The sequence below is a fragment of the Mesitornis unicolor genome, unplaced genomic scaffold (assembly GCF_000695765.1).
Source record: "Mesitornis unicolor isolate BGI_N332 unplaced genomic scaffold, ASM69576v1 scaffold8319, whole genome shotgun sequence".
Taxonomy (NCBI): domain Eukaryota; kingdom Metazoa; phylum Chordata; class Aves; order Mesitornithiformes; family Mesitornithidae; genus Mesitornis; species Mesitornis unicolor.
Genome location: NW_010205184.1, coordinates 57524 through 71150, shown reverse-complemented (window position 1 = coordinate 71150; position 13627 = coordinate 57524). Strand labels below are relative to the sequence as shown.

Sequence of the window (13627 nt, the reverse complement as noted above, 5' to 3'; positions counted from 1 at the left end):
AGGGATCCTCCTCTGATCCTTGACTGCGCAAGCCTGAGTTTCTTCTTCAGATACTCAAAGAAATGTTGCTCAGTCGGGCTAAACTCTCAGTAGGCTTGAATTCTGGAGAGGGAGGTTGAGGAGGACAAAACCTTAGCATACTCCATGTGCTTTCTGTGCTAAAATGATTTGGTTCCCTAATGCTTACCCTTCTGGCACATGGGAGGAGAAACAAGCCATACATCGTAACTTCAGATGTTCAGTCTGTTCTGACAGCAATTGTAAAATAATAGCCAGATCCAAAGGAATAAAACATTCTTCTATGCAGTGACCTTCCTGAAGAACTACTAAGTGGAATAGAGGCTTGTAGGTTATCTCTGAAGAAAGAAGCTCTGGGAACCGGATAATTTCTAAGCAGTCTGTGAGCAGAAACTTCAATTCTTACGCAGCTATTTACTTAGTGAACCTATATTTTGTCTTTTAACTCTCCAACTCTGCTGGAGAGACCTTTTGTAAGAAGGCGGCAAACCTCTTACAACCCCAGGCTAAACTTCAATAGCATGTACACATGCTCACATTTTTGGCTTACTCCATTTGTTGTCTGCAGTGATTCTTTCCTCCTTGATTCATGCCTGCATTGTGTGAGGGCCAGGATCTGCCCCTGCCCGCAGCTGTGCAGCAATGCTGGCGCTACAATGTGGCGTCTTGTGCTACAGTATCTACCAGTTAACCCATTAAGCAGAGCTGACTTCTACCATTCAAAAGTCAGAACACTGAGGAGCTCCTGCTTGCTTGTAACTAATTCTTTAAAACTTCCATTTTGAGCCGAACTTCTTTATTGTTGATGCAAGTTGATTACAAACTGATACTAATAATTTGATTTTTGTATTAGGATTTAGTAAACACGCAGCTGGTGCCCCTGTCCAGAGGGATATTCTCCTGGATTTTTGATTTTTTTTTTCCTTTATCTGAGGGAATTGAAACTATGAGTTTTACCAGCTTTTGAGATTAAAAAGGAGAGCAGGGGGGTACTGGAGCACCATAAAGAAAGTATCTTGATAGCTGGAAACTGAGTAAGACATGATTGAGACAGAGCCTTACTATGTATTAGCTTAATGTTACCTCTCTCTTTTCTCTCCCCACTCCTTCCCACACCAAAGTCAGAGAATGAAGTGCGTAAAAGCATCAGTAAGAAGATTTTTGTTGTCCAGAATCTGAGTGCACAAATGATAGTGAAAGTGCTGTGTGGGTAGTGTCTACTTAAAATTATTATTAATTTCACTTCATTGTTTGTCCAGATAAAGGCTTTTCTAGGCTAAGAGAAAAGAATCTAAATTCAGGACTGTATTTGAACGAAGCTGTTGGTTTTTTTTATTTCTTTAAAACCTCATTGTCAAACCTATTGAAATGATTTTTTTTTGTTGTTCTGTTTGTTGCTATTCTATGAGATTCTGATTTCATCTTTGAGCTTGAACAGCGGGTACTACTGTGACTGCTGTGCAACAGATGCTTAGGGAAAAAGTGGATGCGTGACATAACTTTGAGTGCTGGAGTTGTATGGGGGATGATGTTTGCAGCAGAACAATCAAACCAGTGAAAAAACAAGTCTGTGTTACTGGGTTGGCTGTATTGCTGGTGCAGGCCCCGTATGACACTATTTCTTTCAGGAAGGAGTCTTATCAACTTAAGCAGCTATGGTTTTTTGCTTTTAATACTGTTTTCTGGAAACTGTTCAAGAACCCAATTGCTGTATTCTGACTTTGAGCATAAATTTACATTTTATTCTTACTCCTGCTTTATCCTCTTGATATTTAAACATGACAAGCATATCCTCATGCAGATTTCAGTTTAGCATAAGCAAGCTGAGGTCTCCTGGTTTCCACTTCTGCAGTGGAGTCTTCAGAGAACTTGGAATCCCTTCTCTGTATGTATTTTGTTCAAAAATATTTGCAGGCCAGGTGACCAGACCTGCAGAGAGTACAGCATCAATGTCTCTGTTGTGGAGGCCGTATTTGTCTGTAGCTACTGCAAGTGTCTTGATCTCATCTGGCTGCTTCATGCTTACAGCGTTGGTGGCAGTCATTTCCAACTGATGTGCTGAAATGCGTAGCAAGAGTTTTACAGGTATCAACCCAAATGATCCTTTAATGATGTATTTTAATTTTTCATTCTCTTGTCCTTCAGGTAGTTTTATTTGTCCTGTATTACAGTGCTTTTCTGTATTTCCAAATACTTTATCATGGTAATATTTGTACCAGTGTGGCATATTTGATAACTGCTAGTAGTCTCTCCACACTCTGTTGTTATGCTCCTCTGTCTCTGTTTTTGTCATGTCTTCTCGTAGCATCTCTTATCTCATTTGTCACTACTGGCAGCTTATCAGATGCTTTACTGAGATTCATGCATCTGACTGGAGATTTCGTAGTATGTGAAATTTTAGATCTGGGATCTGATTGCCTTCAATGATAAATTTCCTTCAGGAGGATGAGAAGTAAACTTCCTTGAGCTTTTACTCCATCTCTATGATGGAAGTTTCTATTTTTATCGGTTTTGTTATCTTTTATTACCTCAAAATTATATTATGCTTACAGAAAACTGAATTAAAGCATGTGTTTAGGTGCTTTCCTATTTTCTTTTACTGCTGTATACATGGTGTCTTTATTCTTACAGTGAGGTAACCTGGTTTGTTGGTTAGGTGGGTTTTTTTGTTTGTTTGGTTTTTTTTTGTGGGTCAAGTGTAAAACTGAAGAATATAGTTTGGAAGGTGCAACTTGGTTTGACTTGACAAAATCTTCTTTCACAGTTATATTCACATTGTTTGTCCCATTGTCTATCCCTTGTTGACTTTCTGCTTAATTGTGGGGCTTCTGTGTGTGATGTTTTCTGTTTTGGTGTGGGGTGTATGTTTTGGTTTTTTAGTGTGTTTTGTAGGTTTTCTGTTTTGGTTTGGTATTTTAGCAGTTATCTTTAATTTTTTGCCTTCTAGCCAATAAGCTTTCTTCCCATCTCTAGACACGTTTCTAGCGTTACCTGCCTGTATGTAGCTCCTGTAGACTTTGAGAGCTTCTAATGGGAAGTAATTATTAAAGGACAGCGGCTTCTGGGGCAAGAGAAGGCCACACATTGCTCCAAGTCAGGAGCATTAAAAGCCTCTGGGGAGTTTCCTGTATCCTCGCTTGCGCAAGGTGCAGCACATTACCTGAGTGAGCCTCACATCACCTACATAGTGATCTTATGGGAAGTGTAATCCATCTTCTGTTTAAAGAACCAAAAAACCCCAGGAATCAGTCTGAAAAGTATGCAATAACTGTATGCCTTATAAAGTTTAAGGAGAAAGTACCTGGAGCATGCATTAAAGTGCCAGCATCTGAGCACCGTCTTTTTAGTATCATTGGGTTTGGCCATATTGTTGTGACTTTTTAGCAGAGAGATGTTACCTCAAGATACTGAGGGGGTGAAGCACACAGGAACTCGGCACGCAGAACCACAAATGTTTCTGGGTGTTCTTCGTGTAGGATAGGAATGAAAGTGTACAGAATGAGAATTTGTAATAGAGGCTGTGTCTTGTAGCTGTGTGTGGTAGGGAACTTGAGATTAATTGGCTTGTTTTGTGTTTTACAACTTCTGATCAAAGGAGGGGTGAGGCTGGGCTGTATTGTTTGCAGGGAGGAATGACGACTCTGTGAAGCCCAATACATTTCTGTTCCTTGTCTAGAAAAAATAGGTTTTTTCTGTACTGTTTGTCAGAATACCACTGAAAGTTTCCACAAGATCAGGAGCTCAGGTTGATTGTGTCTAGAACTGATTATTTGGTTCCTACTTTTCTTTGGTCCCCAAAGTTTTTGGTAGTGGCTCTACATTCGTAGTTGATTATAATCTATGGAAGGCACTTTTCTTTTCTTCATGGGTATCTGTGATCAAAACAAATGACATTTTGTACTGACATTATGAACAAAAACGAAGGTATATTGGTCATCGGGACTCTTGAACCATTCATGAATATACACAGTGGCTATGCTTCCTCAAAGCTTTTGTACTGTTCTGGACAGGAAGTTTTTAATGTCGTTTTAGGGTCATCTCTTAAAACGCTGCTTGTGTGGTATGTTTTTGGGTTAGTGTTTGACCCAAGCTGACCCAAGAATGTCCCTCAGTTTTTTTGTGGAAAGGGCTTGGGCTTAGGTAAGTCAGATACTCTGACCAAGTTCTTTTAGATATACACACATGGAGGGTGTGGTGTTTAATATTAAATTCACTTACCTGAAGGTAGTTGATGTTACAGATTGACTTCTAATTAAGCAGAGTTATACAAAAGATACTGAAATCACAATGCACATGCAAGCAAAACTTAGCAAAATACAGCAATTGCAATGTACAGTTTGAACACAAGACTGATGTGATCCCCATTACTGGTCTCTAAAATATGATCACCATCATGATGTTGGGCGTGCTCAGTCACCAGGAAGGAATATGTGGGTTGAAGCCAGCTTAAGCACGTTGCTCTTTTTGAAATGCCCTTGTTAGTAGTTTACTTTTTGTACTCTGTATTGGGCTGAGTCACACATTCATTCCCCCATGCTGGGCTGGCTAATGCAGGAAGACATTCACTTTTTTAATGAACTCAGGGAGACACATTTACACCACTGGTTGATTCACTCAGCTGCTGTGTAGTCAGATGATCTGCTTAACTGCCACAGCTGTTTGTGTCAAACAAAGGCCACCCTCTGGAGCCTTTGTGCTGAGATGAAGTCAGCTTCTCTGCGCCAGCTGTGGTCACTCACACCCTTCATTGTGCCAGGCTTCGTGGGCACCATGCCCTTGCTCATCTCCACCAAGCTGCCTTCATTTCGAGGGTTTACGGGTCAGTTGCTGGCGTGGAACGATCATCAAATACTGCCGTGGGTGTCTTTGCAGAAAAGCTCAGACTCATTCGAGACAGCAAACCCTGCTTATTCTAGACATTGTCATTCTTTGGCGATGATGGCTCTTTTTTTTTAACTGTATTTTTAGTTTGCTTTTTACTGTGCAGTGTGCATGGCATGAAGAGGTAGGAAGATACCACGCAGTGTGTCCAGGCTTCAGGTTGGCATATATGCATGCTTAAGTATTTTCTGTATCATGTAAAGCATTTTACATTCCACATTTAATGCATTTCTGAGCACAGGGGCATTTATTAAATTGAAGAGGAGCAACAGACTGGAAGTTCAAATTACTCTGTGTAATGTAGTTTTTGTAATTGGATACACAGGGTATGCAGTGGAAATGGTGTGAGTCACTTGCACGGCGACAGTCATTCCGCATATCCAGCTCTGCTGCTCTGAACAGCTCTGCTCTTGTTCACTTGCTGATACTGCTCTTTGCTACTGACTGGTGTTGAGCAGAAGGGTGGTATAGCAAGCAAATTATTTCTTTGTTGCGGTGCTAGGATTTTTTCCATATTTGTCTGAAGTGCTACCCTGGCCGAAATTGTTGCTGTGACGTTTCGTTGTTGTAGGAGCGGTGATGATCTTATGTCTAACGCAGTTTTCAAGAGTACGTTTGGAATGTTGCGAATTATGGAACTTTAGAGTCATCAAATGCTAGTTTGTAGCACTTCAGTACTAATTCTGCCCTCTACTGTATCTCCACAAGGTGGGAAAAAGTAGAAATGTATTGGAACATACTGCTGTAATGCAGCAGTGGGTGCAAATTTAACATTGTGTGGACAGCTTCGTTATGGTGCAGCCTGACTGGCAGATACTATATTTTGTAATCTCTTTTTCCTTTGCATGCAGGATTTTTCGAAGTGATTTTCTACTTACTAAAAATAAAAATAAAAATCCACCTTTTATGTGCCTCATAGGAGTCTGTTCTCAGCACAGTGGCCACTTTCAACCGTATTTGGTTAAGGGGCAGAGTTCTCACAGTTCTCATCACAGCCTGTAACAGGGTAGGAAAGGACAACGTGTGTCAGTGTGCCCCCCATCTGTACCTGCCCGGTACCGTCCTCTAATTGGCAAGTCTCATGTTGTTGCCAGGCTCACGGACCCCATTTAGGTTGCTGATTGGTGAATGTGTGTGTGCTGTGTTCAGGTAGCACAGGAGGAAGTGTCCGTCTGTCTGGCATGTAGAATGGGTGGGCAGATGCAAACAAAACTCCTCATAGCTTAGGGAACAGGTAGCAGACTGGAGCTGTTATGTTAAGAGAGCAAGGGTAAGGCTTGAGATGGTGCATTGGGAAATACGGTGGGGAGGGAGGTTGCTAGGGCCTGTCTGGGTGCCTTCATCACTAGGAAGCAGGGCTTTACCCCTGTTGCTAATAGAGGAATTATTTACTCTTCTTTATCTGGCTGCTCTGCCAACTCCATAGGCTTCTATAATATCCATAACTTACTTTAAATAGCATCATCTAAATCTCTCCACAATAAAAAGCCTAAACTTCAGTTTGTACTTTTCCTTGGTCAGAAACTGTTCTCCAATTCTGTTGTCGCCCACTGTTAGTGTGGGGAAGGGGAACAACTGAAGTGTATGTGAGACAAGGATCAAATGTGTAACCTTTAGTTTAAGATTAGCGTTGTATGATACGATTATGGGCCGTATAGTATGATAAAATTGTGCAAAATGTCCATTTCCCTTATAATAATAGTGGTCCAAAAATACAAATTTTTAAAGGGTAGTATTTTCAGCAGAGGATATTATTAAATGGGGACAAGACTACCATTTTGAACATGTGGAGAGCCTGAAACTGATTTTGGAGATGATAGCTCTGTCCTCTACTGTCATTGTGTAAATGAAAATTATGACCCATCAGTTAGAGTTTTATTTCCTTGCTTTTTTCAGTTCAGTAAAAGAAAAGGATATAGGGGAGCGGCACTGGGGAGCTGGGCATTTGGGAATATTCCATGAGACAATCTGAAGGGTAATTGAGATAGGGAAGAACAGGACAGCAGTAACACAAGCTAAAGACTGTAAGCTAAGTATTTTTTCCTCTTTGTATGGTTTCTTAGTATAATACCAGCTGAAATCTAAGCGCAGTTAATGTGTTTTTAGTGAAGGAAGCAGAATCTTAATGATAGCCTATATGCAAGGAGGATAAAGTGAAATACGGTGTCATCTGTCCTGTGAGTGAGACAGTCCCATCATTGTTTTTTTTCTAAAAACCAACAAACCAAAACAAGAAGGCGTAGCATGTGAATAGTTGTTCTGAACTGCGGAAGTGCAGCTCAGTGTAGATCAGATAGGGGCTGTATCCAAAAATACACAGAAGCTGCAGCGTTTGGCTGAAACTTGCGATGTGACTTCTCCAGCCTGCCTTTCTGTATTGCATTCCTACAATGGCACTTCAAAGTTACTGCTTTTAAATTATATTTTATTGTTTAAATATTGCAGTTTCTTGCCTTCCAGGCTCTTTTGATACACCTGGTTTAGGTCACCTGGGGAAGGAGCTCTTAGGATTTCTTTATTTGGTTTATTTCATTGTGCAGAGGTGTTCAGTATGAAGTACTGTAACAGGATTTGTCATGTGGCATTACTGAGTTGCCGGTCACCTTCTCTATTTATTTGCAGACTGTGCAATAGTCCTGAGTTAAACTGCAAACCTAAAGTGAATTTCATAAATAATGGCAAATTTGGGAGCAGTCGTGCTTGTTCTAAACATTCACCCATGGAAATTGATTTATAAGAGTTTTCCCACTAGAGGGCACTAACATCCCATGAAATTTAAGCCCAAACCATTTTTTATTCTCTCTGTAACTCTTAGGTGTTGGGAAGTCTCACTGGTTTTATAGTAGCTGCCAAAAGTTTCCCTTTCTTTGTAGCCTTTTCTCTGTAGAACTGAAAACTAAAAGTTATAGCATTCTTACAAGGATGCATTAAAAGTTAGTGTGTGGAGTTTTCTCTTGGTTGTGTTTTTTTACAAAACAATAATTTGGGTAATTTGTGGAGAAAAGTGTAAGTTCCATTTGTACTCTTAAATTGCTTTTAATGTAATCTTCACTTGAAGCTGGTGAATAGGCATATAAGAGAGGAAACTACTGAATAACGTTTTTCTTAAAAGATATCTAATAGAGTGAACATCTGGAATATACTTTTTAAAGCTGGTAATCAAAGGAAAAGATTCATATGTGAACAGATGTGGCATGCCGAACTTTAGGTTAGCATTAATGCATACACTTACACATTGAAACCCGGCGTATAGAATATAGTATGGAAAAGAATATGAAAGCCTACGCTGCCAGTAAGTAATGGATTGCAGTGGAACCTTCAGTTGTTTGTCTTGTGATGCTTTTAAGTAGGGAATTTTGGAATATGTGTCCAAATCCAAAGTTCAGACCTCAAAGTGATGTAGCCATTTTGGAAGTACTTTATTTTTGTTACGGATTTAAGATACTGAATCTGTTCAAAACAAGTGACAGAAATGACTTGTGATTCCTTTTTGCAGGAATGGTTATTCAGCTGCCTTGGAGATGATCCTGCTGCTGTAGATGTAGGGCCAAAGATTAATGGTGTGGGCAGTATGGACCTAACGAACGGACAGTCAAGCAGTGTTAATATTGCAGCTACTGCTTCAGAGGTAAGGATTGAAAAACTCAGTTGTTGCATACCTAAGACCGTAAGTACTCCATTTTTTCTAAGTGCATCAAAAGTTAGTTTTTCTTCTGATTTCATGCAGCAGATTCCTGATTTCTGTGTTGGTTTCATGTGAATAACTGAAAGTTCTGACCTTTTTATACCAAAATAAAGCATGAGCTACCATTTACAGCCTTGCCGTAGCTGAAGGTACCTTTTTTATGTTCTCTGCCATCGCAGCTAGGCAAGAAAGCTTTTTCTTTTCAAGTTCTAACTTTAATAGATGCTCTCAGTGCAATAAACTGGGCTGGCAAGGCCTGTGGGAAATGCTCTCTCCTTTGACAGGTACTTGTGTGTGTGTATGTGTGTGTGTGTGTGTGTGTGTGTGTGGAGGGGCAGTGTGCCTCAGTAGCACTGGAATAAGGTTTTTCCCTTTGTCTCTCACACTATATTCAGGCGTTGGTGTGGGTCCCCTCCTGCCCACTGCAGTTCCTGCCCCCGAGAAGTGAACAACTCATAAGTTGTTAGCTTTTATGTCAGCCAGGCGATGGAGTTTGGCGTCCTATGATGCCTCTTATTTTGAAGTTAAGACGGTTTTCTGTGTTTTCCGTTTGTCACCTACTTACGAAAAAGGGGTGGGAGGACGTTAGTACCAGAACCGAGTTCCTTTTGCCAGGATCATGTGAGGAGCTGCTGAGAGTTGTGACTGATTCCTAAATACTTAGCAGTGTTGGAGGGTTTGCAAGACCTAGTTGGTTTGTTTTTTGTAGTTTTAGTTTTATTTTCCAGAACTCTTGCAAATCACATGCTCTTCAAGTTTTTTTTTGTTAATGGCTTGTAGTACTGGGATGAAGGGAGCTGAAAATCTGCCTCCAGTACACATTGAGTGATCGTTCCAGATGCGTTGTTTGCCGTTTTTCTTTGGCGTCACTGAATATATCGTTTGGCTTGTACAGGTGTACAGATCTAACCTAAGCTTTCTGCTCAGGGGAGGCAGTTACTTTATTGCTGATGCATTTTATTCTTAGTGCTTCTGCCACAGTGTGAAACATGTTTTTACCGTAGTGGATTTCAGTTTCTTGTTTTCTTCTTCATTTGTCTTTGGTTTGAAAGACAAGGTATTCAAGAACACTACAAAATCAGAAGTGATGAGAGCCATAAAATCCTGAAAACAGTTGCTTCCTTGAATGAATCTTTGCACCTTGCTAGAGGTGTTCACTTTATTTATATATTTAAACATGTTTTTGTGGGAGGGCTGCATGTGTGCCATGCAATTGCATGTGCAAATGGCAAGTACCACAAACAAGGTGAAAGGAAAACTGGAATACTGTGTTATCAAAAGGAACGAAATAATCTGTAGCACAATTTCACAAGGATTGTCAAGATCTAAACAAGAAAGCTGGCATCAGTCTCCAGGACCACTGATTGTTTTTATACAGATTCTTGTACTTCCCTTATCATCGTATTATGAATCATTGATTGACCATTTGTCAGCATGCAGCTGAAAAATGTTCTTGGAGGAAAGCTCTTTTTTTACTTGGCAAGGCAGTCTTGAATGTTTACGCGTTGTCCGATAAAAACTGAGTGCAATATATATATTGGCAAAGTTACATGAATCTGCTTTCAGCAAGTGGAGGTTTTTTCCCCTTATCTTGACTAACACGAGGGAGGGAGGACTTGTAACTGAAGTGTTTCTGTAAATATGTTGGTTACTGAACATGCCTGTCTGGGCTGGAGCTTTTGCTGGTGTTTTCAAACACAGGTTTTTCAGAGAGTTGGCATTGTTAGAATAACCTAACTAAAACCAGGCATGATTATGAACAGAATACATATTTTCATTATTTGTCCTTATCACAAAACTGCTTAAAAGTGAACGTGGCTGAACTCAAGGAGTTCAAATGCTCTTGTTTCTGTGAGTGGGAAACCAAAGTCAATACATAGCGCAGCTCTAAATTACTGCCTTGTTAGGCTTTCAGAAGACATTAGCACAGTACAAGTGTTTGCCAGCATCAGTGACTGTGTGCTGTCTTTCTTCCTGCTTTGGCATCAGCAGACGTGATCCACATGTTACTGACAGTGCAGTGGAATGGTGCTGAAATTTGGCTTCCACCAGAAGCGATCTGGTGAAGTGGTTGTTCATGAGCGTCTTGTGTGTGTGACCCACAGCCATGGTCTTGAAAACTTTCAACTTTAGCAGTAAAATTACACAAAAATTACCCTTCATTATGTGGGCCAGAGTCTAATCTTTTCAGCTTTCTAAGAGATCAGTTCCCCTGCAATGGTGATTAGGATCGAGTGCTTGAGGATACGCCGGTCTCCAGCGTAGGATTGGGCAGGTTTTGGGTTGTGCTCAGTGTGTTTTGCTGCAGCTCTACCAATAGCAGTTTTCTTTCTCTCAAATCTCTCTGAACAAAGTATTAACAAAAGCGTCATGGAAGCTCTGTTAGTGCTTCCATCGAGGCTGTGCCATTGCTGAAGCGTGCAGGTGCCATGCTGTACTTCAGGCATTGAATTTGATACAGTTATTGACTGTAGTAACTGTGGTCCTTCATGATGGTGTGTCTCAACTTATTTCTTACTTTTTAGTTGAGAATTTGCTTTACATTGGGTTTCTGAAAGTGAGAAGAAACTTGAGAAGCAAGAAACATGCTTAGTCTTTCAGGTTTTCAGAGGAGAGTGTGAGGCAGGAAAATGCCTGCATGCTGTATGCCCATTTCTGACATAAATGTGCCTGGGGTTCAGGTGTCCAGCGTACATCTGGGAGTGACATCTGCACCTCCATGAGAAAAAACCCTTCTTTCTTGTAATGCCTGACCAGAGCCGAGGTTTGCATCTATACACCAGAGTAAGCGGTTACTGGTAAGACAGATGTATTGTTTTTGTATGAAACATGTGAAAACAATACGTGAAAGGTACAAAACCAGTACAAAGTGTTAATTTCATACAAAGTGCTTGTTTTTTGAACCATATTTGTATTTTGCAGGGAAGCTAAATATGTTGTAGATAAAGAGTAATAGAATAATATCCTAGGGTCTTGTATTTTTTGCAGATGGGAATTACTAGCATTGAAGAAAAAGCAAAGCTAAAATTGTTTATACCAAGTGTCTTCAACAGGAACACATGCGTAGTTCACAGTGTAATTTTTGTCAGTTTTAACGCTTCTAAGAGAAACAAGAAGAGGCTGATACCGTTCATTGGTGTTAACTGTTCCTTTGGGGCAGACCCTGTGTTTTTCTTCACCATAGTGGTATTTTTTCTGCTTGAAATTCAGTGTGACTGTATTGTTGTTGTTGTTAATGTTAACTTTGCTGTCAAAAAGATTGGGATTTAATTATGCATTGAAACATAACTGTTGTTTTGAGGAAAACCTTTGGAATACATTGAAGTTAGTTTCAGAGCGTCTGATTTCAGTGGTGTTTGTCAGGAGAAAGTACATCTTGGGACTGACTTCTAACTGATGACTTGCCCAGTAGAAAAATTCTGTGGACAGTGATGTTTGAAGAGAAATTTTGCTTCTGAGAGTGTAAAACCAAAAAAGAGGAGGAGAAAACCAAAATATCCAGCAGTGTTTTTGTTTGTTTCTGCAGAAAAGTAGCAGTTCTGAATCCTTGAGTGACAAAGGTTCAGCTGAACTGAAGAAGAGCTTTGATGCAGTGGTGTTTGATGTTCTGAAGGTTACACCAGAAGAGTATGCGGTAAGCAATTAAAGTAGTTTTTGTTACGTACTGTGAGTCTTGGTGGTGACTTTTCTCTGTTTCTCTGTTTCTGTGCTTAACTTCTTTCATCCGTGGGTTTCAGAAATGGATCCTGCACTATTGTCTGTTGCCTGTATTCTGTTTACTGCTGAGTGATATTTTTTGGTCTGTCCCTTCCAGGCATTTTTCACACTTATGTGTAACATAGAGCAAAGATTCTTAAATCTATATGATGCAGGTTAATTCTGACATGCATATTTTAGCCGCAATAATATCCTTTTTTTTTTTCCTGGAGGTATTTTAATTTTTAACTCTGGTAATTCTTATACCTAGAGAGTTTTCTTCTTTCAGCTGCAATGGTGCCTAATAATGAGGTGGATATCCTGCAGAGAACCAAGACAAACGAGTAAAAATGTTTAACCAAAACAGAGTGATTGTTTAAATTTTTTCATTTTTTTTTAAGATGACAGATGATTCCTGTAGGTGGTTCAAGTGTGTTACTAGAAAGACTGCTAACAAACTCTTGCTCTTATGGCATTTGTAATTCAAGTGACGCGATTCATGATGGGTTGTCCTGGGAAGATTACTGATGCGTGTTAGTACATATCACAGAATATTCCCGTTAAGTTTGTTCTGTTTTTTAATTGTCAGTAACTATTTTAGTCAATTATTAATGGCTAAATTGATTTTAATGAGCACACTGAAAATTTAAAGCATCTGGATTATGAAGTGGTGCTTACACATTAAATTCTTCTCGGATACTTAATGGGATTTATTCCTGACTGAGGTTCAAGTAATGTAGTTTGGGCGTCTTCCTTCCTCCATTGTCAGGAACAGTTGGGCAGGGAATCACCTACTTTTGATGGGAAGTAGGTGAAGTAGGTCTCTTTTTTATGAGACTGCTGTCTTTTCAGTTTTGTCGTAAGGTATCTCTAAATACTCAGGGAATTCGGGGCTAGGTGCGTGAATTCAAGTAGAATTACGCGTTCAGGCCAGAATATCTACAGGTTCCTTTGAGTAGCTCGGCTATTTAGCCAGTGGTGGTTGCTGCTGAGCAGCAGAGTGTATCACTTCGTCTCTGGAGCTGCTGTCATTCAGTTGGACAGCAAAGAAAATAGACACAGGTACTTTGTCTTGTATTGCATTTCATAATCCTTCTGCTCTACTGTTCTCAGCTGTCTAATCCTCCATCTCTTGTGCAGGAACCTTTTACTTTCCTTGGTGTTCTACATTCTGCCTACTTAGTAAATCTTGGTTAGATAAAAATCTTTCTTAAAATCCAGTGGTTTTACCGTTTTCATGTTATGCCTCAATCTGTAGAGTTCCACTCACAAACAGGAATCTTTAAGTGTTTCACATTACAATTACAGACCTGTGGTTGTATTTTTGGTTTATGCTACTTGATACAA

The 13627-nt window shown here is 40.0% G+C and overlaps 1 protein-coding gene across 1 annotated transcript in view; it reads left to right on the top strand.

Moving 5' to 3' along the window:
- The first annotated feature begins 8470 nt into the window (after positions 1 to 8470).
- LOC104546032 (ras-specific guanine nucleotide-releasing factor RalGPS1-like) overlaps positions 8471 to 13627 on the top strand; it is a 37531-nt gene continuing 32374 nt past the window's right edge. Inside the window, exons 1-2 of the mRNA XM_010191316.1 lie at positions 8471 to 8527; positions 12111 to 12218. Coding sequence (XP_010189618.1) covers positions 8471 to 8527; positions 12111 to 12218 — 165 coding nt within the window. The remainder of the gene's footprint in view (positions 8528 to 12110; positions 12219 to 13627) is intronic.